The 25599-nt window shown below is 44.7% G+C and overlaps 1 protein-coding gene across 1 annotated transcript; it reads right to left on the bottom strand.

Moving 5' to 3' along the window:
• Window positions 1-5639: 5639 nt before the first annotated feature.
• Window positions 5640-24494, bottom strand: LOC147120108 (secreted phosphoprotein 24-like). The gene is made up of 8 exons (XM_085983817.1): window positions 23930-24494; window positions 19212-19315; window positions 18904-19032; window positions 16963-17094; window positions 16809-16853; window positions 16121-16165; window positions 6818-6889; window positions 5640-6688 (listed from the first exon to the last, which is right to left on the bottom strand). Exons 1-8 carry the CDS (start codon window positions 23952-23954, stop codon window positions 6656-6658), a joined length of 585 nt encoding a protein of 194 aa, XP_085839943.1. The 5' UTR covers window positions 23955-24494; the 3' UTR covers window positions 5640-6655.
• Window positions 24495-25599: the final 1105 nt, after the last annotated feature.

Raw genomic sequence — 25599 nt, 5'->3', positions numbered from 1 at the left:
CCTACACCGCTGCTGATAGCAGAAAGATTTAAATTCCACAAGAGAAATCAGCATAAAGATGAGAGCAATGCTGATTACCTTACGGAACTACGCAAGCTATCAAAGCACTGCCAGTACGGAGCAGGACTGGCAGATACCCTACAGGACAAATTTGTCTGTGGACTCCTGAGTGAAGGAACCCAGAAGAGGTTACTCTCAGAGAAAGAGCTGATGCTAGATAAGGCTTTCAGCGTGGCAGTATCGTACGAAGCAGCAGCAAGGGGAGATGCGGAAATACAGCAAAAGCCACAGGAATATGGCACCCATGAAATGACATGGGGATTTGAAAAATGTTATCGCTGCGGCAGAACAACCCATGACCAGAAGGACTGCTGGTCCAAGGACAAAACATGCAGGCAATGCGGAAAGATGGGAAACATTGCACGAGTTTGCAGGTCCGGGAAGAAGACTAACGACAACAAAAAGACTACTAAGGAACAGTACAGGAAAGTACAAAAGATGACGGACAGTAGTTCCGAAGACCAGAAGAGCGATAGTGAATCCGGGAACAAGAGACTAAGCTGTCTCAAACTAAACAACGTAATCGCAAAAGAGGATCACCGAACCATTTGGGTCACCCTCACGATAGCAGGGTCCCAAGTCAAAATGGAATTGGATACAGGATCAGCCCTGACCATCATGAATCGACGAGACTACGAGCGGCTATTCTCACACATACCCTTGAAAGACACAGCCATTGTCTTGAAGGCACATACGGGGCAGAAAGTATACCCCAGAGGGAAAATAAGGGTGCCTGTCGAATACAACGGCAAGGAAATACAGAAATTGTATCTGTACATACTGCAAGATGGTGGACCACCATTATTGGGACGTGAATGGATCAGAAAGATAAGTTTAGACTGGCACTCCATTCAGGCACTGACTGTGGCTGGTAAAAAGGATGACGACGTCACACCTGGCCGATTGTCAAAAATCTTAGCTAACGCTAAAGAGGTATTTCAACAAGGACTGGGAACCCTTAAAGGCGTAACCGCCTCGATAAAATTAGAAGAGAATGCAATTCCCAAGTTTTTCAAAGGAAAACCGGTACCGTAAGCAATTCGCCCAGCTGTCGAGGCAGAGCTGGAGAATCTGGAGAATGCAGGCGTGTTATCTAAGGTAGACTGGAGCGAGTGGGCGACACCCATCGTTCCTGTCATGAATAAAGCGTTAAACAATAAGTCTGAGGAGCCAAGGAAGGTTCGCATCTGTGGGGACTTCAAGGTGACTGTGAACCCAGTCCTTCACACAGTACAATATCCTCTTCCGAGGATAGAAGATATTTTCGCCTCACTATCTGGAGGGAAACGTTTTACAAAAATTGACCTAGCGCAAGCATATTTGCAGATGGAGATTGAAGAATCCTCTAGGAAATATCTCACGATAAACACTCACAAAGGTCTTTACCAGTACAGGTAGACTACCCTTTACCCGAACTTCCGAAAACCAAAACCCTCTAAAAACCGAAGGTTTTTTCGGTCAGCGTAAGTCATGCACACGACATGACCAGAGTGGTGCACGACCCCCCACGGACCCCCCCAACCGCGGACCCCTGCCGACCCCCCTGCCGACCCCGACCCCCGCCGACCCCCCCCGCGGACCCCCCCGCGGACCCCCGCTGACCCCGACCCCGGCGGACCCCCCCGCGGACCCCTGCCGACCCCGACCCCCGCCGACCCCCCCGCGGACCCCCGCCGACCCCCCCACGGACCCCCGCCGAACCACCTTCCGAAATCCGAAATTTTCCAAAAACCGAAACACGGCTGGTCCCGAGGTTTTCGGATAAAGGATAGTCTACCTGTATAATCGACTGGTATTCGGAGTAGCATCAGCTCCGGCTATATGGCAAAGAGCGATGGAACCAGTTCTGCAAGGGATTCCGGGGACTCAGTGTTACTTGGACAACAACCTAATGACAGGTGAAAATGACAGTGAACACCTTGCCAACCTAGAGCAGGTGCTCACTAGACTAAGAGAACATGGGCTATGAGCCAATCGCACCAAGTGCGAGTTTTTTTAGAAACAAATATCGTATTGTGGCCACGTGATTGATGAAGAGGGTTTACATAAGTCCCCTGACAAAATTGAAGCGGTAGTTAAGGCTCCAGCGCCTGAAAATGTGTCACAACTGAGGTCATTTCTCGGATTGGTGAATTACTACCATAAGTTTTTGCCGAATTTGTCCACAATTCTACACCCACTGAACACCCTGCTACAAACTGGAGTAGCATGGAAATGGAGCGATGAATGTAAGTGGGCCTTTCAGAAGTGTAAAGGCCTGATCACTTCAAGAGAAGTATTGGCTCACTACAACCCATCACTACCGATAAGACTGGCGTGCGATGCGTCTCCCTACGGCGTTGGAGCGGTACTGTCACATAAATCCCTTGATGGTTTAGAGAGGCCGATAGCTTTTGCGTCACGCTCGTTGACTGCAGCCGAGCGTAACTACACCCAGATTGACAGAGAGGCCCTCAGCCTGGTGTGGGGGGTGAAGAAGTTCAATCACTACCTGCACGGACAGAAATTTACTCTACTAACTGATCATCAACCTCTTGTCTCCATTTTCAACCCTAAGAAGGGCGTCCCGATAATGACAGCACAACGGCTACAGAGGTGTTCCCTTTTCCTCGGGGCACACCAATATGACATCGAGTACAAAGGAACTAAACAGCATGGGAATGCTGATGGATTGTCGCGCCTACCGTTGCCGACGGTGGAAGAAGCACCTGCAGTGGATCCTGTGGAGATATTCCACTCGACCATATTCGAATGTCTACCTGTGACGAATGCAAACATAGAAAAGGAAACACGAAATGACCCAACACTCTCCAGGGTCTATGATTTAACGGTGAAGGGATGGCCAGTACATGGCGAACCACTGTTGCCAGCATTCTCGCCGAGAAGAGAACAGCTGTCAGTGTGCCGAGGAACCTTGATGTGTGGATCCAGAGTAGTAATTCCACCCAAATTGAAGGATAGAGTGCTCAATGAGCTTCATGAGGGTCATCTGGGAGGGGTAAAAATGAAGAACTTAGCCAGAGCGTTTGTGTGGTGGCCGGGAATCGATAGAGAAATCGAAGAGATGACCAAGAGCTGTACAGGATGCCAGAAGGTCCAAAACGCCCCACCACAAGCCCCTCTACATCCATGGGAGTGGCCCTCATCTCCATGGCAAAGGGTACACATTGATTTTGCTGGTCCATTTATGGACTCGATGTTTTTAATTGCGGTGGATGCACATTCAAAGTGGCCAGAGGTAATAAAAATGCCCTCAACCACCACAGAAAAAACTATCACAGTCTTACGAACCATATTCGCCAGAAATGGGCTGCCTGAACAGATTTGCTCCGACAATGGACCACAGTTTGTGTCTGAAGAGTTCCGGAGGTTCTTAAAGAACAATGGTGTTAAGCATTACACATCCGCCCCATATCATCCAGCCACCAATGGATTGGCTGAGAGGTTCATTCAAACATTCAAGAAGGCTATCAAGGCAATGTGTAATGAAGACATACCCCTACAACACAAGGTGGATAACTTCTTGTTTGCCTACCGGAATGCGACACATGCGGTTACCAACCAAACTCCAGCCATGATGTTCTTCAATCGAAGACTAAGATGCTGCTTGGATTTGGTTAAGCCAAACATCAGAAGAGATGTGGAGAACAGGCAGTTTCAGAATATGAATGAAAGGCCAACCAGGAGTTTCTAGATAGGTCAACCAGTTTTGGCCCGGGACCACCGCACAGAGAAATGACAGCCAGGAACGATCTGCACACGGCAAGGACCTCTAATGTATACCGTGGACATTGGAGAGAGCAGTGTAAGACGCCATGCTGACCAGATTCTAGAGTCACTGGAAAACGTCAAATCTACACCACGATCCTATACACCTGGTGATGAAACCGAAGTACCAATTGCATCTACCTCAGAATCGGTGATATTGGAAGCAGACGAACCAAACAACGACGTTGATCCCAAATCAACTTTGCCAGAAGAACCTGATACCCCAAAGAGGCGTTATCCGGACAGAATCAGGAAGCCTCCTCAAAGACTGAATTTATAATTGATTAACTTCAGCTAATGTATTTTGCAACTGTAATTGTAAATATGTTATTTAATTATTAATCGAATGTTATGTACTGTTTAGCTAAAAGGGGAGGAATTGTAGTGTATGTACCTTGAAGAAGGAACTATATTCTGCAGCCCCTGTATACTGCAGTACCAGTAGTGACCACCCCTGTATATAAGCCTGTGTAGTAACTTTGTATAGCAGTTCCAGTTTTGTCTCCATTCAGTAAACACCTGTTATAACCAACTTCTGCAGTCCGTGTCTCAATTACACACGGACATTACAAAACCCAGTGCTTTGTTTGCTATTTTTCTGGCCTTAATAACCTGTGCCAATTCTTTTAGTATCTGTGTATCGGTAGCCCCAAACCCCACTGTCCCAATTAGACACATTGGGCTAAAAATTCGCGCTGGAAGCCTGCTGGCAACAGCGACAACCAATGATAATGTCTGCCTGCCGAGAGAGTGCAGGCAGTGCCAGTATTTTGGTGCTGCCTGCTAATTAACATCAGCGTGGAGTTGATTTTCTCATGTAACGAGCTCTTTCCAGCGCTAAGGTCATCATGTCTGTCTCCCGCTTGCAGTGATGGGGAACTGGGAAGAACGGAGCGAACCTGTAGGACATGTACTTGCTACATCAGATGGCAGGTACAGATTTGCCAGATATTCTGGTGACGCTATCATCATAAAGATAAAAGAGATCTTAGCAGAGATGATCTTCATGCATTGCAATGGAGTTCACCCATTGACGTACTGACCCACAAACACTGTAGGCCTCCCGGAAAGACGCAAGAAAATGGAACCTCCCCCCACCCCCCATCAATGATGGGCAAGAAAATGAAAGTATAAAAGAAGAATCTTGGCAAAGGAGGTGTTTGAAGTTCTGGTATCAACCTGTGGTGTTTTCCACTTGTCCGCCTCGATCCTCGTTTCCAATCTGCCAAGAACTGCCAGACTCCTAATGGCTGTCAGCGCTGGTTGAAACACTTTTAGCGGCTGCATGCTCTAGCGTGCTTTAGCGAGGGCGATAATAAAAGCGGTGATATCCAAAATGGACGAGCGGACGTCAACACAGCGTTGCACATTGATTGACGTCATGCTCCAACTCATTACAATACTTTTGGTGCGCGCAGGCAGCAGCAGCGCTGCCGACCTGCCAAAAATTGCGTTTGCCGCAGGACCTGAACAGTGGCTGCCCAGTACCAATTGGGCACAGTTCAAACCGCATAAAACTATCTGTAATTGGACGCTACAGTAACTCACAGTTCCAATCATTCCTGATCTTGCTGGTCACAACCCCGTTTCCAAAAAATGGCCAGTTCAGTCATTTTTTTTGTGATTTCTGTCATTAAAAGAATCCCGCAAAATAAAACTAGTCTGTGATTTTGGAGGAATATGTACTCAACAGGGAATGAACTATCAAACAAGTTTGTTATCAGGAAAAAAAATCATTTTATTGATCAATTTAATGAAAATGGAACAGAATTAACACAAAACATAATGTCTGTGTTGGAAGTGGATTACAGCAGGTGTAAAACAGGATGAACAATTATCTCAAGCAAGGAGCTTTAGATAATAAATATAGATTAATGTGGACAGCAGATGTGGAGATGCCTGTGGCTCTAATAACACCCTTCCACCTACCCATTGAAGGAAGAGTGGTGGCAGGAGACAGAGCAGTGACTCTAAAGAGGTAAAATAAAGGGCGACAAAACTTGACAGTTTCTTCCCCTTTACATTCCTTCTGTTGACCGTGAAGAAGTGAAAGACAACTCCAGATTTGTACAGTTCCATAGAGTTTCAAATAATGGTCACATCACTCAATGTAAACACGCAATCAGATTTTTAATGTTGTATTTTTCCAATTGTTTCCTATTCTTTCTCCATAAGCCCTTCTTCAATGGCTTCCATCTGATCAGGTCACAGGTTTTTTATGCAGCTGGCTTCTCAATAACTATTTCCAGTTTGAGGGACCTTGCTTCCAACAAGACAAGATTCAAAAATATGTGTTCACTTCCACCCAAGATGGACTACCTTCTCACAAAACACTTCCCCAAGTTGATGGTGGTTTTGAATATCAGACAACCCAAAGACTCCAACCTCCACCTGGGTGAAGAATGGAGTCTTGATGCAGTCCCACTTGCCCAGCTTCCCACACCAGATTTCAAGCAGCAAAGCCCCAGTTCACCAGCAGCTACCAGTAGACTGAGGAAATTGTCACAAGTGTATGACAGGCTGGTTTGAGCGCTGTGTCTGTCTGAACTCCCATCTGATCAGTGAAGTGAGAAACAACATTCGAAGGACATCAGGAAATATTCTCTTTATATTTTTAATTTGATCCACAAGACAACAATACACAGCAAAGGACAGAACATTTACAAACTATAGAATCTGCCAGTTACAGTAAAATGTACAGTCAGGAACACCAGGTCCCCCCCTTATATATGAACAAGTAAAGTACAATTGAACACATCTTCTTTAATCTGAATGAGGTCTTCTTGTGTTCACACCAAGCTCGGCCTTTCAGAAGTTTCATTGATGGTTAGTGCCGGGCTCGTGAATCATCATTGTGTTCCTGTAGTGAACGAAATCAACAGAATTGTCATTTTCAGATGGACTGAGTTCAATCTGAGTTCAATGTTTTTTGTTGATAATCATGATCAAGTAGACAATTATCTGACACAAAGTCCCAGTTTATACTTACGTTTGAAGTCTCCTCTAGCGATGATTCATCTGAGTTGCTGTCAAGTGATAATTCTGTTGACTTGCTTTTCACCTGTATTAAAATATGAATATTTACATCTTCAGCAAAGAGCGTGAATGTAACACTTTGTAAACAATCACAACTTTTAAGAATTATCTGCAAATTAAAGATTAAATTATATTAGATTATAAATGAGGACGTGGCAACTCTTTAAATTTCAGAGTTGCGATTCAATGGCTCAGTGTAGGAGTGGCGAAATCCTCACCAAACTTCATGTTCTGCAGTGCAGCAACAATCAATACAGCCCTGGTACAGTGGGGCTGTGGGGTCAATGGTTAAACTAATGAAGGTGAGATTATCCGTCAATTGGTCTCTAGTTTGTTGACTCTGTCACAAAAACCATTAATGATTGTCTATTAGATGAGCAGAATATAAATGATATAAAAACAGAAAACATTGGAAACACTCAGCAGGTCAGGCAGTATCTGTGGAGAGAAACAGAGAGTTAACATTTCAGGTCGATGACCTTTTGTCAGAACTGGAAAAAGTTAGAGATGTAAGTGCGAGTCACCAAAGAGTGCTCTGAGTTTGGGTAAGTGTGAGAGTTCTTTAATTGTTATTTCTCTTTAAATCATTCTTGATAAGATTACTTAAGCAGTTTAAGTAAAGGGGAAAAGTTAAATATTTGGGATTCTGTTGGTTTAAGAAGAGTAAAACCAGGTTACACTGCAGTAGGAGTAAATTGGCACAGCAGGCAGTGGAAACCAGTTTTCTAACCAATCAGCAGGGGTGACTCATTTGGCTGTAAACAAACAAACAGTATAAAAAGACCAGTCCTAGTGCGAGCAAGCACTGAGTGTGAGTCATCAAAGAGTGCTCTGAGTTTGGGTAAGTGTGAGTTAGGGTAAGTGGGGTGTTAGGTGCTCTTTTCAAACTTTAACTCTGTGGGTTGTAGTTAATAAGGCCTTTCTGGTGCAGAGTGACTGTTGGTAAACCATTTAACTGGTGTAACTAGAGGGATTGATTTAATTTAAATCCAATTAATTAAAGGGGATACTAGCATCTAAAATCGGGCAGAGGGTGTCCATAACTGACAATAAAAAATTTAATTAATTACATAGAATGGAGCAGGTGATATGTTACTGTTGCGAGATGTGGGAGCCGGTGAACCCTATTGAGGCTCACGGTGATTACGTCTGTGACAAGTGTCTGCTGCACAGGAACTCCAGCTCCGTGTTGATGAGCTGGAGTCTGAGCTTCAGACACTGTGACACATCAGGGAGGGGGAGAAGTACCTGGACTCTGTGTATCAGGAGGTGGTCACACCTATGAAGTTAATTAATTCAGATGTAGCCCATGGTCAGGGACAGGACGGTGTGACTACGAGTGAGGCAGGTACGGGGATCCAGGAGGTAGAGCTGGAGGAGCCGCAGCCCTTGCTCTTGTCCAACAGGTTCAAGGTTCTTACTCCCTGTGGGGACAGGAGCAGGGACTGCAGGGAGGATGAGCAACCTGGCCACAGCACCGTGGAACAGGGGGCCATTCAAGAGGGGGGAGTAAATAGAAATGTTGTAGTGGTAGGGGATAGTATTATTAGGGGGATAGATAGAGTTCTCTGCAGCCGAGAGCGAGAGTCCCGAAGGCTGTGTTGCCTACCCGGTGCCAGGGTTCAGGACATCTCCTCTGGGCTGGAAAGAAACTTGCAGTGGGAGGGGGTGGATCCAGTTGTCGTGGTCCATGTTGGTACAAACAACGTAGATAGGACTAGGAAGCCGGTTCTGTTAAAGGAGTATGAGCAGCTAGGGGTCAAATTAAAAAACAGAACCTCAAGGGTAATAATCTCTGGATTGTTACCTGAGCCACGAGCGAATTTGGCTAGGACAAATAAAATTAGAGAGTTAAATGTGTGGCTCAAAGATTGGTGTGGGAGAAATGGGTTTTGCTTCCTGGGACACTGGCACCAGTACTGGGGCAGGAGGGAGCTGTTCCGTTGGGACGGGCTTCACTTGGCCAGTGCAGGGACTAGAGTCCTGGCAGATCATATAACTAGGGCTGTAGAGAGGGCTTTAAACTAACTAGTGGGGGGGAGGTTCCTAGAGCGCAAATAATAAAAATGACAACAGAGAAGGTCACAGACTTAGGTAGCAGTGGGGAAATTAAAAACCAGAGTGTGTCAGGAAGGGGCAGAAGGTATGGAGTAAAAGGTAAAGTAATAAAAAGGGCAAAAGCAGAAACTAAGTGTCACAAAATATATATGAAAGTTCTCGATCTGAATGCACGTAGCATTCGTAACAAAATAGACGAGTTAATGGCACAAATAACTACATATGGGTATGATCTTGTGGCCATTACAGAAACATGGCTGCAGGGTGACAATGCCTGGGAATGAAACATACCAGGTTATTTAACGATCAGGAAGGACAGGCAGGAAGGAAGGGGAGGTGGGGTGGCTATGTTAATAAAGGAAGGAATCACTGTAATACAGAGAAATGATATTGGGTCAAAAGATCAGGATAATGAAACGGTTTGGGTGGAGATAAGGAATAATAAGGGGAAAAAAACACTAGTGGGCGTAGTCTATAGGCCTCCGAACAGTTGCAACTCTGTTGGACGGAGTATAAATCAGGAAATAGTTGAGGCTTGTAATAAGGGAACATCTATAATTATGGGGGATTTTAACTATCATATTAATTGGACAAATCAAATTGGGCAGGGCTGCCTTGAGGAGGAGTTCATTGAGTGTATTAGGGATGGGTTTCTTGAGCAGTATGTAACTGAACCGACCAGGGGGCAAGCAACCTTAGATCTGGTCCTGTGTAATGAGACAGGATTAATTGAAAATGTCCTAGTAAAGGATCCCCTTGGAATGAGTGACCATAACCTGGTTGAATTCCATATTCAATTAGAGGGTGAGAAGGTTGGATCTCAAACAAGCGTGCTAAGCTTGATTAAAGGAGACTATGAAGATATGAGAGTGGAATTGAGTAGAGTGGATTGGGAAAATAGATTAAAGGGTAAGACGATACATGATCAGTGGTGTACATTTAAGGAGTTATTTTGCAACTTCCAAAAAATATATATTCCACTGAGAAGAAAAGGGTGTAAAAGAAAAGACAGCCATCCGTGGCTAAGTAAAGAAATTAAGGATAGTATTCGACTAAAAACAAGGGCATATAAGGCAGCCAAATCTAGTGGGAGGATAGAGGATTGGGAAAACTTTAAAAGACAGCAAAAAATAACAAAAAGATTGATTAAGAAAGGGAAGATAGATTTTGAAAGTAAATTAGCAAAAAATATAAAAACAGATAGTAAGAGTTTTTATAGTTATATGAAAAGAAAAAGGGTGGCTAAAGTAAATGTTGGTCCCTTAGAGGATGAGACTGGGAAATTAATGGTGGGAAATATGGAGATGGCAAAAACACTGAATGAATATTTTGTATCAGTCTTTACAGTAGAGGACACTAAGAATATCCCAACACTGGACAAACGGGGGGCTATGGGGGGGGAGGAGCTAAACACGATCAAAATCACTAAGGAAGTGGTACTCGGTAAAATAATGGGACTCAAGGCGGAAAAATCACCTGGACCTGATGGCTTATATCCTAGGGTCTTGAGGGAAGTGGCGGTAGGGATTGTGGATGCATTGGTAATAATTTTCCAAAACTCCCTGGACTCAGCAAAGGTCCCTCAGACTGGAAAACTGCTAATGTAACACCCTTATTTAAAAAGGGCAGTAGACAGAAGGCTGGAAACTATAGACCGGTTAGCCTAACATCTGTGGTAGGTAACATTTTGCAGTCCATTATTAAGGAGACAGTAACAGGACATTTGGATAATCATAATTTAATAGGACAAAGTCAGCATGGTTTTATGAAGGGGAAGTCATGTCTGACAAATTTGCTGGAGTTCTTTGAGGAAGTAACATATAGGGTGGATAAAGGGGAACCAGTGGACGTAGTGTATTTAGACTTCCAAAAGGCATTTGACAAGGTGCCACACAAAAGATTATTGCTTAAGATAAAAAATCACGGGATTGGGGGTAATATTCTGGCATGGATAGAGGATTGACTATCTAACAGAAGGCAGAGAGTTGGGATAAATGGTTCATTCTCAGACTGGCAATCAGTAACTAGTGGTGTTCCGCAGGGGTCAGTGCTGGGTCCCCAACTCTTTACAATCTATATTAACGATTTGGAGGAGGGGACCGAGTGTAATATATCAAAGTTTGCAGATGATACTAAGATGGGAGGGAAAGTAGTGAGTGAGGAGGACATAAAAAACCTGCAAGTGGACATAGGCAGGCTATGTAAGTGGGCAGAGATTTGGCAGATGAAATACAATACTGGAAAGTGTGAGGTTATGCACTTTGGCAGGAAAAATCGTAGAGCAAGTTATTATCTTAATGGCAAGAAACTTGTAAGTACTGAAGTACAAAGGGATCTGGGGGTCCTGGTGCACGAAACTCAAAAGGTTAGTATGCAGGTGCAGCAAGTGATTAAGAAGGCCAATGGAATGTTGGCTTTCATTGCTAGGGGGATAGAATATAAAAATAGGGAGGTATTGCTTCAGCTGTACAAGATATTGGTGCGACTGCACCTGGAATACTGCATACAGTTTTGGTGTCCATACTTAAGAAAAGACATACTTGCTCTCGAGTCAGTACAAAGAAGGTTCACTCGGTTAATCCCGGGGATGAGGGGATGGACATATGAGGAGAGGTTGAGTAGATTGGGACTCTACTCATTGGAGTTCAGAAGAATGAGAGGCGATCTTATTGAAACATATAAGATTGTGAAGGGGTTGGATCGGGTGGATGCGGGGAGGATGTTCTCGATGATGGGTGAAACTAGAACTAGGGGGCATAGTCTTAGAATAAGGGGCTGCTCTTTCAAAACTGAGATGAGGAGGAACTACTTCACTCAGAGGGTGGAATGTCCATGGAATATGCTGCCCCAAAAAGCTGTAGAAGCTACATCATTACATAAATTTAAACAGAAATAGACAGTTTCCTAGAAGTAAAGGGAATTAAGGGTTACGGGGAGCGGGCAGGAATTTGGACATGAGTCTAGGTTCGGATCGGACATGGCCCTGTGGGTAGCGGAGCGGGCCCAGGAGCCGTGTAGCCTGATCCTGCTCCTATTTCGTGTGTCTAATTCTGTTAGATTCAGGAGATGGTTCTGTGATAGTAGATTGGCGCTTAGGATCAGATCAGCCATAATCTTATTGAATGGCGGAGCAGGCTCGAGGAGCCGATTGGCCTACTCCTGCTCCTATTTCTTATGTTCTTATGTAACAGATTTTCAGCATGTGTAGGGGCAGGGCAAGCGGGGAGGGGAGGAAAGAACAAAAGGGAAGGTCTGTGATAGGATGGAAGGCAGGAGAGATTAAAAGACAAAAGGGATGAGGTGCGAGGCAAAAGGAGATGGTAATGGGACAAGTTACGAAACAAAAGATGACTCTAGATAAGGTGTAAATGGGAATGGCAGAATCATCAGCTGTTGCCATGTGAAAAAATAGGGGCAGAGGTTATCGTCTGAAATTGTTGAACTTGATGTTGAGTCCAGAAGGCTGTAAAGTGCCTGATCGAAAGATTAGTTGCTGTTTCTCGAGCTTACATTGAGCTTCGTTGGAACAGTGTAAGAGGCCAAGGATGGAGTGGAAGAGTGGGAGTGGAGCGGAGAATAAGAACATAAACATAAGAACATAAGAAGTAGGAGCAGGAGTAGGCCATACGGCCCCTCGGGCCTGCTCCGCCATTCAATAGGATCATAGCTGATCCGAATCTAGACTCACGTCCACTTCCCTGCCCTCTCCCCGTAACCCCTAATTCCCTTATCTGCTAGGAAACTGTCTATCGCCATTTTAAATTTATTTGATGTTGCAGCTTCCACAGCTCTCTGGGGTAGCAAATTCCATAGATTTACTACCCTCTGAGTGAAGAAGTTTCTCCTCATCTCAGTTTTGAAAGGGCTGCCCCTTATTCTTAGATTATGCCCCCTAGTTCTAGTCTCACCCATCAGTGGAAACATCCTCCCCGCATCCACCCGATCAAGCCCCCTCACAATCTTATATGTTTCGATAAGATCGCCTCTCATTCTTCTGAACTCCAATGAGTAGAGTCCCAACCTACTCAACCTTTCCTCATACGTCAACCCCCTCATCTCCGGAATCAACCGAGTGTACCTTCTCTGAACCGCCTCGAGAGCAAGTATATCTTTTCTTAAATATGGAAACCAAAACTGCACGCAGTATTCCAGGTGTGGCCTCACCAATACCCTATATAACTGCAGCAAGACTTCCCTGTTTTTATACTCCATCCCCCTTACAATTAAAGCCAAGATCCCATTGGCCTTCCTGATCACCTGCTGCACCTGCATACTAACTGTTTGTGTTTCATGCACCAGGACCCCCAGATCCCTTTGTACTGTAGCACTTTGCAGTTTCTCTCCATTTAGATAATAACTTGCTCTTTGATTTTTTCTGCCAAAGTGCATAACCTCACACTTTTCAACATTATATTGCATCTGCCAAATCTCTGCCCACTCACTTAGCCTGTCTATGTCCTTTTGCAGGTTTTTTATGTCATCCTCACTCATTGCTTTCCCTCCCATCTTTGCATCGTCGGCAAACTTGGATATGTTGCACTCGGTCCCTTCCTCCAAACCGTTAATATAGATTGTAAAGAGTTGGGGTCCCAGCACTGACCCCTGCGGAACACCACTAGCTACTGATTGCCAGCCCGAGAATGAACCATTTATCCCAACTCTTTGTTTTCTGTTAGATAGCCAATCTTCCACCCATGCCAGTATATTACCCCCAATCCCGTGATTTCTTATCTTGATCAGTAATCTTTTGTGTGGAACCTTGTCAAATGCCTTTTGGAAGTCCAAATACACTACATCCACTGGTTCCCCTTTATCCACCCTGTATTTTACATCCTCAAAGAATTCGAGCAAATTTGTCAAACATGACTTCCCCTTCATAAAACCATGCTGACTCTGTCCTATTAAATTATGTTTATCCAAATGCTCTGTTACTGTTTCCTTAATAATGGACTCCAACATTTTGCCAGCCACCGATGTTAGGCTAACTGGTCTATAGTTTCCAGCTTTTTGTCTACTTCCCTTCTTAAATAAGAGTGTTACATTAGCAGTTTTCCAATCTGCTGGGATCTTTCCTGAGTCCAGGGAGTTCTGGAAAATAATCACCAATGCATCCACAATCCCTACCGCCACTTCTCTCAAGACCCTAGGATGTAGGCCATCAGGTCCGGGGGATTTATCCACCTTAAGTCCCATTATTTTACTGAGTACCATCTCCTTAGTGATTTTAATCGTTTTTAGCTCCTCCCCCCCCCATTGCCCCCTGTTTATCCAGTGTTGGGATATTTTTAGTGTACTCTGCTGTAAAGACTGATACAAAATATTTGTTCAGCGTCTTTGCCATCTCCATGTTCCCCACCACTAGTTTTCCGGTCCCATCCTCTAAGGGACCAACGTTCACTTTAGACACCCTTTTTCTTTTTATATAGCTGTAGAAACTCTTGCTATCTGTTTTTATATTTTTTGCTAGTTTACTTTCATAATCTATCTTCCCTTTCTTAATTAATCTTTTAGTTATTGTTTGCTGGCTTTTAAATGCTTCCCAATCTTCTATCCTCCCACTAGATTTGCCTACTTTATATGCCCTTGTTTTCAGTCGGATACTATCCTTTATTACTTTCCTAAGCCACGGGTGGCTGTCTTTTCTTTTACTTCCCTTTTTCCTCAGTGGAATATATTTATCTTGAAAGATGTGAAATATCTCCTTGAATGTAGACCACTGCTCTTGTACCGACTTACACTTTAATCTGTTTTCCCAGTCCACTTTAGTCAATTCTACTCTCATACCTTCATAGTCTCCTTTATTTAAGCTCAGTCTGCTGGTTTGAGATCCAACTCTCTCACCCTCAAACTGAATTTGGAATTCAACCATATTATGGTCACTCATTCAAAGGGGATCCTTTACTAGGACATTTTTTATTAATCCTGTTTCATTACACAGGACCAGATCTAAGATTGCCTGTCCCCTGGTTGGTTCAGTTACATACTGCTCAAGTAACCTGTCCCTAATACACTCTATGAACTCTTCCTCAAGGCTGCCATGCCCAATTTGATTAGACCAGTCAATATGAAAGTTAAAATCCCCCATGATTATAGCTGTTCCCTTATTAAAAGCCCCAACTATTTCCTGATTTATACTCCGACCAACAGAGTTGCAACTGTTAGGAGGCCTATAGACGACGCCCACTAGTGACTTTTTCCCCTTCTTATTCCTCCACCCAAATTAAAGTGACTGGTGACCGGCAGCTCGGGGTCACATTTACAGATTGAATGGAGGTGTTCCACAAAGCGGTCACCCAATCTGCGTTTGGTCTCCCTAATGTAGAGGAGACCGCATCGTGAGCAGCAAATACAGTATACTAAATTGCAAGAAGTACAAGTAAATCGCTGTTTCAACTGGAATGAATGCTTGGGGCCCTGGACAGTGGGAAGGTAGGAGGTAAAAAGGCAGGTGTTGCATCTCCTGTGCTTGCATGGGAAGGTGCTGTGCGAAGGAGAGGGGGTGTTGGGGGTGATTGAGGATTGGACCAGGGTGTCGCGGAGGGAGTTGTCTCTTTGGAATGCTGAAAGGGGAGGGAGGGGAAGATGTCTTTGTTGGTGGGATCACGCTGGAGGTGGCGGAAATGGTGGAGGATGATCTGTTGAATGTGGAGGCTGGTGGGGTGAAAGATGAGGACAAGGGGAACCCTATCGTGGTTCTGGAAGGGAGGGGAATGGGTGAGAGCAGAAGTGCGGGAAATAGAATGGACAAGGTAGAGGGCCATGTCAACCACGGTAGAGGGGAATCCTCGGTTGAGGAAAAAGGAAGACATATCGGAAGCACTAGTCTGGAAGGTGGCATCGTCAGACTGATGTGACGGAGATGGAGAAATATAAATGATGCTGCACTCATGAAGCCATCAGTTGTATCTGACCGGATACCATGGTCGTTGTCAGGGGGGAACGTTCTCTCTGATTCTAGAACATTCTAAAATTCAGTGAAGAACAAATTCATCCTCTTGGGGTCAATTCAACAATCCTCTGGCTCTGGTTGGAGAATACCCAATAGCAATTGAGCATCAGGATCTGCTCTCCCACTGTCTCTGGGTGGACAATTAATTAAATACAAGCCTCAGACTCGATTCTGACACAGCTGAATTCAGGCTTCAACAGCTTATTGTAGTTGATAATCAACTGAGTAAAAGTCCCAGATTATACTTACATTTGAAGACTCCTCGAGTGATGTTTCTTTTGACTTGCTTTTCACCTGAAGTAAAATATTAATATTTGTATGTTTAGTACAGGGGATCCATGATACAATTCCAAACAAAATATTTAAGTATTAAATTACAACTGAAGAATTGTTAGCTTTGGACATCTCAGAGTTGCGATCCAATGGCTGAGTGTTGGAGTGAAGAAATCCTCACCAAACATCTCATGTTCTGCAGTGCAGCGATAGTCAACACAGCCCTGGTACAGTGGGGCTGTGGGGCTGTGGGGTCAATGGTTATACTAATGATTGGTGACATTCCCCATCAATTGGGATTTATGGTATTGAACCTGCAGTTCCCCTCCAGGAAGGACCAGCCATTAGTGTCTATTTTGGTGAGAATGTAAGAGACACTGCTCCCATGAGGCCATCACTTGCTATTGTCCTGTCCTGTAGATATTCAGCTCACTTTATCTTCAGTGGAGAACAAACTTATCCTCTGTATTTGGGGTCAACTCAACAATCCTTTGGAAACCCCACAGGAATTGAGCATCTGAATCCTCTCCCCCAGTGCTTGAACTAAAATAAATTGCCGTCTCACACTCCATTCTGACACAGTTGAATCCAGGATTATACATTTTATTGTCGATACTCGAAATCAACAAGAAAATCATCTGACAAATTCCCAGTTTATACTCACATTTGACGACTCCTCGAGTGATGTCTCTTTTGATTTGCTTTTGACCTGTATTAAAATATTTATATGTTTAGCACAGGAGACTAATGAGATATTTTGTAAATAATTTCAAGTGTCAGAAAGCCCATTGCCCGGATTTGTATAATTGTGAGGTTACCTCAATACTGTTTTCACTTGACTCTGATGAATCACTGTTGCTGTCAACAGTCTTCAAACCTCGACACTCCACATTGATGTCAAAGACCTCATCAGCAAAATATTCAACACGGCTTTTGCAAAAACCATTTTCCTGTCAAAATAAAACACAAATCTTCTTAAATAATTAAATGACAACATGCTCAGTAGTGACACATGGAGTTTCTATTATATAACTCAGTACTCCCGACCCTTTCTGTGATAATAACTCAGTACACATGGCCCTTTCTGTGATATAACTCATTACTCCCGACCCTTTCTATGATATAACTCAGGACTCACTGAAAGGATAATTACTAGTCCTAGCCCCTTTAGGGCTACCCCGGATCAGGCGTATTCCCCAGACGTTCACCTTCAACTAAAGTTTGAGGTAGCCAAATCCTAAAGATGCTTAATTGGGTCTAAAGGTCCAGACTATCTCTCCCTAAAGGAAAGGGACAACCTGAAGATGTTACCAACCTCCAGATAGCACTTTTAATAAGTTTAGCTAGACAGTAATCTTCCGGATATTATGAGGGTTCGGAAAACTCCCCCAGAATTCTGCAACGCCTCACCAAAGAGTGTACAGAGAAAGAGTTCGCGAGTTTGATACAGAAGTACTATGTGAGACAATTCTAAAAATATATAGATTTATTAAAAACTGACATGTAATTTACAGTTGGTGTTTCAATTGCAACATTAACAGTTCCAAATACAAAAAACTTACAATTCTATTATCAGAGATCCTCATTCTCAAATCTTAACTTCTCGAGTTTTATGTTTTTAGTTTATTCCAGGATATCCACCAAAATCAAATACAATACCTTGATCCCCAAGATATAAAGAGCTGAAGACTTACAGAGCTTGCCTCTGAAGCCTGAGAATCGCTTTGCCCCTTTACAGCGAATCTATCTTCCCATTTGAAAGTTTAATTTTTATACCCTTTCTCAGTGGTATTTCCTTTGAGGTTTTCTGCTGATGTAAGCTAATTATCTCTAGTCATTTTTCTGTTGACCCCTGCTATTTTTACAGTTAGATCAGCTTGTAGCATTAAGAATTATGTCTCTACCCTTAGGTGTTCGATGCTTATCATAAAAAACGGTGCGGAGCAGGTGCATCTATTTGATGTCATTCTTACCAAAGTCTTCTGTTTGTGTCTTTTTATGCATGTAAATTAAAAACACCTCAACTGGGTGTGCCACAGACTCATGTCTCCCGTGTTTCATTTGATGTAATTTTTACGAAGGCATATGTTTCTTTAATTCTATCTGATTCTTTCCGAAGTGTTGGTTTAAGGCACCTTAACAGGGTATACCATTGTGTTCTTTCCCATGATTCGACTTTCAGGAACCTCCAACCTCCTGTTTCAATAAGGTTATTGATTCAGTGTCAACAACTTATCTTATCTCAATAGCCTGTATGCTGTTTACAGCTTATCCATTGTTAGGTTTTTAGATTTCCAGACCTAGTATGTCATGTTTTAATAAAGTCAGAATTCTTTTATAGAATGGTGTATTTTTCTGAATATGGCTGATTCCTTCACATCACGGCCCTTTTTATGATATAACTCAGTACACACATCCCTTTCTATGATATAACTCAGTACACACGACTCTTTCTATTATATAACTCAGTACTCACGGCCCTTTCTATGATATAACTCAGTACTCATGGCCCTTTCTATGATACTACTCAGAACTCATGGCCCTTTCTATGATATAATTCAGTACAGATGGCCCTTTCTATGATATAACTCAGCACTCACGGCTCTTTCTATGATATAACTCAGTACACATGGCTCTTTCTATGATATAACTCAGCACTTATGACCCTTTCTATGATATAATCCAGTTCGCATGGCCCTTTCTATGATATAACTCAGTACACATGGGGATTTTGATCTACAATATAACTCAGGACTCACAGCGGCCTTTTTGGGGCGGAAGTGACAGCTGGGATCATCAAATTCCAGTCCAGAATTCTTGGAGCAGACAGTTTCTTTCACCGAGAATGTTAAATCCACGTTGTACGACAATTTGCCTGTGCGATAAATCTAATGAAAGGAAACAGGTCATTAGTGTGTTACCGTATCTAGTGGTCTTACTCTGGTCAGATAAAGCTCAGAACAACACAGCTCTTTATTTTCAACAGATGCCTCCAATGGGACAGTCAGAATCATCAACCAACAGGGACTTTAGACAGTGAAACACACTTAGACCAGGACACACTTACATCCGTCCCTCTTCTCCTGGTTATACCACAGAGATTGGTGGTCTCGGTGATTTCGTTCAGCTTTAGAACTGACACTCTTAGAGCATCCTTAGGGCTTGGTACTCCTGCAGAGAGAAGAGGAAAGTTTTACAAAACACTCCAGCATTCTTCAGTGAATCCTTTTGAAACATTGGTAAAACATCGCTGTCTGAAGCTCATTCCCAATAACTGGTTGCTTTATGAGGTGCCGCTCTCTCCAGTACGTACCTGAGCAGTGGAGGATCTGCACTGCAGCAATGGTGAGGAGAAAGGATTTCATTCTGCCTCTTGTTGATCAGCTGGCTGGTTTCTAAGAGTAAAGGAGCTGCTTCTCTCTCTTGCTCTGCCTTTCCCTTGCGGTGTTCAGTCTTTATATACTGCACCTCCACCACATTCAAACACTGACTCAGATTTGCTCAGTTTGGTGATCCTGGGCACAGAAATCTGCTGACAAGTGGGCTGTAATATGGGCAGAGCTTCCTCCAAATATCGTCATCGTGTTTAGATTTGGAGGCGAAAGTGTGAGATCAGATATTATTCCTCAGAACATGAAATTATGAACTGATAGAGGAGAAGAAGAGGTCCTTTGTAACCTGTACAAAGTCACACTCAGTCCACTGGAGTTAACTCCTGGAGTCTTTCAGTTATGGGAACTGTGACATTATTTGGATCATTTCTTGCATCAAGCATTATCTCCGGAATTTCTGCTGTATATATGCTGCTCATCGATGAGTTGAAGATAAAGCAGGATCTGGATGTTGTGTGCAAAAATATTCTCCCATTTTTAAATGAATTTTGCATCTTTTCCCTTTATTTCCCTCTCCTGTGCTAATTCCCTGTTGGGCTTTGGCTCCTTGATTGTCAGTAGCTGACCTTTAACCCTGCTGTGACCATTGTTCATGTCTGAGTGGAAACAGCGACTGACAATCGGTCATTCCACTGTGGAGGCAGCACAGATGAACAAAGCCACATTCATGTAAAACACACATACCCAGCATGGGGTCAGCAGATAGCAATCCAGACCTGGAGCCCTGACTGCTTCCACTCCCACCACAGCCCAGGAATGAAGCCACCAATTGTCACTCTTCAAATGTTTTTGTAGCTGAGCGCAGACTGAAAATTGAACCTATCCACTTCTGGTCTGTATGGCTCAGTACCACATCAGGCTGTGCCTTTTCCCTCTAGCCCATCGATGGAGCTTAAATAAAATTTTCATTGATGTTTGCACACCCACATGGGTTGTTATTCATTCAATATTACACAGCAATTATAGATACAACCACTGAGGATTTTACACAGTTGTGTTTACTGCGGGCAACACTGGCATTGAGCTGATCCATTGTGTCTTGTGTGGGTACCACCTTTCTTTGGGATTCCAGAAGACCCAGAGAAGTGTCCTCTGTGTGTCGGTACTGGGAAATACACGAGCAAGAACACGCCCAAAGCGGAGTTTCAACACTTGCGTGTGTCCCACCTCCCCCTACCCTACTTCCTTCTGTATCCGCCCCTGGAAAAAACTCTCTCCCAACTCTCTTACAGCTGCACTTATGAAATCCCAACTGTCCAGCCTCTGGCTCTCCATTCACCATGACATTTCTGCAGCCACATATCTGCTCAACCACACCCTCACCACTATCTTTGATGTTCTAGTCCCTATTAAAACCATTACTCTCTCTCACCCTGGCCATTTCCCCATGTACGGCTTTCATCTTCACTCCCTTAAATCCAAGGGATGCAGACTTGAACGGATATGGCGGACAACTGGTTTAGCCATCACCACCAGATCTGGCTGGACCAGATAAAGCACTATTGGACCCTGCTCTCATCTGCCAAAATTGCTCACTATTCCAGAATTATTCTGGAATGCAAAGATAAACACCAGCTCCTCTTCTCTGCTGCTAACCGTCTTCTTAAACCCCTCTCCCCTATCTCCTCCACCCTCACCTCCGATAACAAGTGTGAGGAGCTCATGGATTTCTTTGTCTCTAAGATTGAGACTATCCGTTCAGCTGCCTCTGCCACTTCCCTTCCTTCCCCTAGCCCACTGAGCCAAACTTCCTCTAAGGTTCCCCCCTGCCCTAGCCCTGAACTCACATTTTTCTCCAGTTTCTCTCTGATCTCCCCTCATGATCTCTCTGCACTCATCTTGTCTGTAAGACCCACCTCCTGCTCCCTTGACCCTATTCCCACCAAACTGCTGACCACCCAACTTCCTTTCCTGGCTCCCATGTTAGCTGATATTGTTAACGGTTCTCTCTCCTCAGGTACTGTCCCCCTCTTCCTGAAAGTGAATGTGCAGGTGCAGCAAGCCATTAGGAAGGCAAGTGGTATGCTGGCCTTCATTACAAGAGGATTTGAGTACAGGAGTAAATAAATCTTACTCCAATTATATAGGGCCTTGGTGAGACCACACCTGGAGTACTGTGTACAATTTTGGTCTCCTTACCTAAGGAGGGAGTGCAACAAAGGTTCACGAGATTGATTCCTGGGATGGCGGGACTGTTGTATGAGAAGAGATTGAGTAAACTAGGCATGTATTCTCTTGAATTCAGAAGAATGAGTGGGGATCTCATTGAAGCATACAAAATTAATACCGGGCTTGATAGGATGGATGCTGGGAGAATGTTTCCCTTGGCTGAGGAGTCTAGAACCAGGGGCCACAGCCTCAGGCTAAAGAGTAGGCCATTCAGGACTGAGATGAGAAGAAATTTCTTCACACAGAGGGTGGTGAATCTTTGGAATTCTCTACCCCAGAGGGCTGTGGAGGCTCAGTTATTGGGTATATTCAAAACAGAAGTCGATAGGTTTCTGACTAGTAAAGGCATCAAGGGATATGGCGATAGGGCCGGTGAATGGAGTTGAGGCAGAAGATCAGCCATAATCTCATTGAATGGCGGAGCAGGATCGAAGGGCCGAATGGCCTACTCCTGCTTCTATTTCTTATGTTATTATGTTCTTATGTTCCTCAAATCTGCCATCATCACCCCCTCCTCAAAAAAACAAACCTTGATCCCTCCGTCCTTGCAAACTACCGCCCCATCTCCAAGCTCCCTTTCCTCTCCAAAGCCCTTGAACATGTTGTCGCCTCCCAAATCCGTGCCCACCTTTCCCGCAATTCCATGTTTTAATCCCTCCAATCAGGTTTCCGCCCTTGCCACAGTACCGAAATGGCCCTCATCAAAGTCACTCCACCGTCGTTCAGCTGGGTGGGACTGCACTCGCCTGGTTCCATTCTTATCTATCTAATCTCAACCAGAGAATCACCTGCAACGGCTTCTCTTCCCGCTCCCACATTGTTACCGCTGGTGTCCCCCAAGGATCTATCCTTGGCCCATTCCTATTTCTCATCTACATGTTGCTCCTTGGCAACATCATCCGAAAACACAGCGTCAGTTTCCACATGTACGCTGATGACACCCAGCTCTACCTCACTACCTCTTCTCTTGACCCCTCCACCATGTCTAAATTGTCAGATTACTTGTCCGACATGCAGTTCTGGATGAGCAAAAGTTTTCTCCAATTAAGTATTGAGAAGACCGAAACCATTGTTTTCGGTCCCCAGCACAAACTCCGTTCCCTAGCCACTGACTCCATTCCTCTCCCTAACATCTGTCTGAGGCTGAACCACACTGTTCGCAACCTTGGTGTTGTATTTGACTCTGAAATGAGCTTCCGACCACATATCCGCAGCATAACAAAGACCGCCTACTTCCACCTCCGTAACATCGCCCGTCTCCCCCTTGCCTCAGCTCATCCGCTGCTGAAACCCTTATCCATGCCTTTGTTACTTCTAGACTTGACTATTCCAACTCACTCCTGGCTGGCCTCCAATATTCTACCCTACGTAAACTTGAGGTCATCCAGAACTCGGCTGCCCGTGTCCTAACTCGCACCAAGTCCCGTTCGCCCATCACCCCTGTGCTCGCTGACCTACATTGCCTCCCGGTTAAGCAGCGCCTCGATTTCAAAATTCTCATCCTTGTTTTCAAATCCCTCCATGGCCTCGCCCCTCCCTATCCCTGTAATCATCTTCAGCCCCACAACCCCCCGAGATATCTGTGCTCCTCTAATTATGCCCTCTTGAGCATCCCTGATTATAATCGCTCAACCTTTGGTGGCCGTGTCTTCTGTTGCCTAGGCCTTAAGCTCTGGAATTCCCTGCCTAAACCTGTCCGCCTCGCTACCTCTTTCCTCCTTTAAGTCGCTCCTTAAAACCTACCTCTTTGACCAAGCTTTTGGTCACCTGCCCTAATTTATCCTTGTCTGAATCTGTGTCAAATTTTTTGTTTTAAAATACTCCTGTGCAACGCCTTGGAACGTTTTACTATGTTAAAGGCGTTATATAAATGCACGTTGTTGTTGTTGTTGTTTTTCTCTTGTGATCTTATGAGGTATGTTATTTACCAGAATCATAATGCCCAATGTACAGATTAAAGTTTCAGAAAGACTAAAAGCCTCAGGAACAATGATATCCATGCTGCGATTGGTTGACATGGCACTGTAAACACCCAGCAAGCTTGCTGTCTGATTACGCTCCTGTGAAGCGCCTTGGGCTGATTTACTACGGTTAATGCACTTTATAAATGCAAGTTGTTGTTGTTGAGAATGCCACATTGGATCCATAAATCCCAGTGCCAAAACAATCAGTGGTGCGGTAAACCTCTGATATACACAAACTCTGGTGTTGAATATTAACTCACTGTTAGTGGTTGGTCTTTCAATCATTTCATTCCTACTCCCATAGTGCAGATGAGGTTAGATATTATTTCGTGTGGCTCTAATGTCCTGGGCATCACTCCCCCTCAATCTTACACACTTCACGGTGTCAGCTGACTGCCTGAGCGGTGTCTGAAAAGAAACCATTGAGAGAAATCACAGCAAGTACCAGGCTTTCTCTGCAACACATCACTGAAAACAAAGGCCAGTCATCTGCAAGCGTGGGTGCTCCATCCAGAGATTTGTTTTGCACCGTGGGCGTATTGACAGTTGTAGAGCAGTCTGTGGTTGTGACTTCCTGCCTGCCCGGTTGTCGGGGGCTGTGTGTAGGCCTCAGGTTTTGTGGGGAGGGGAAAGGGCAAGGCTGAAGAATGTAGAAAAGTTGGGAGAAGATAAACATTAGTTCAGGGGAATAAACAGTGAGCAACTCCTGTAGCAAAATTCCAACAAAAACTTTAGGTCCTGAATTCAGAATATCGTGGGGCCAATTTTCTGGCTGCCATCGGGCAGCTTTTCATGCGGCCGAGGGCTGAAAATCGGTGAAAAAGCGGGTCGGGACCCCCCCCCCACCTGATTCCCCGCCCCGTCCGACTTTCGGACCGCCGTTTCTCCGCGACCCGCTTCAGTCCCGCCCGCCGCTGGCTGGACTGGTCGTCGGCACACTAATTATCAATAATTACCTCGTTGAAGTCGATTCTCCGGGGCCGTTGCGACTTTGGGGCTTTCCCCACATCAAACCCGCCTGCGGGGCACCCCGCTGCTGAGAGCTGGCGTGAAGCTTGCCGGCTTGCTAGCTGTCAGCTGCAGGTCAGGAGAAGCTGCGATTTAAAGGGCCAGCACTTATATGTTGAAGGACCTTGTTGTTGCAGGTTTGGGGCTACTTCTTCAAGGCTCAGGCACAGCTGTGGAAGGTTGGAGCCTCACACACTTCTCCAATGCGATCTCCTGGGAAGCCCCTCTCGCCACCCTCACTCAGCGCTTCCTCAGCGGAGGCATCTACAAGAAACATGGGACGTCTTTTTTTCCTTCCCTTCTTGCCATTAGAGGATCTCCAGCAGCAGAGGCAGCACCAGCAGAACCAGGAACAGCATGATGAGCACCAGGCTGCTGCACACTCACCTGAAGCTGCACAGGCCAGAAGGGGCCAGTGCTTGGAAGTGGCTTGAGAGCACCTTGTTGCGCCGAGGGGGCCATGGGGACCCGTTTCTGCACTGGCAGTCCTACTCAGAAGGACTTCCATGAAGATTTGGTTTCTCTGTTCAACAGATGGCCAACGCTCCATAAGAGATGTCATTCTCTTATGAGCACTCACCATATTTTCCGTACCCTGGCGAGTTATCTCCTCCATGGAGGTTGCCATCCTTTCCATGGTGATGCGTTCATGCGCCAATGACTCCACAAAGTCTCTGCTCATGGTCACTATGGACTCCTCCATTCGCTCCACACTCGCAGCGACCCTGGAGACAAAACCTGCCAGAGACTCCTGCATCTGTGCATGGAGATCCATCACCTCTTCTCTTGCGGATGGACCCAGAGGCAGAGGGTCTGTGAGGGTGCCGGTCAGTTCCCTCAGTAACCCCTAGATGGCACCTTCACTTGTTTGTTCCTCTTTTTGCGAGACAAATAAGTTAAACAAATAAACTGTAAACAAAAC

Source organism: Somniosus microcephalus, chromosome 4, assembly GCF_052327205.1.
Source record: "Somniosus microcephalus isolate GS21.2 chromosome 4, FLI_Smic_1.0, whole genome shotgun sequence".
NCBI lineage: Eukaryota > Metazoa > Chordata > Chondrichthyes > Squaliformes > Somniosidae > Somniosus > Somniosus microcephalus.
This window is presented reverse-complemented; position numbering and strand designations above follow the sequence as displayed.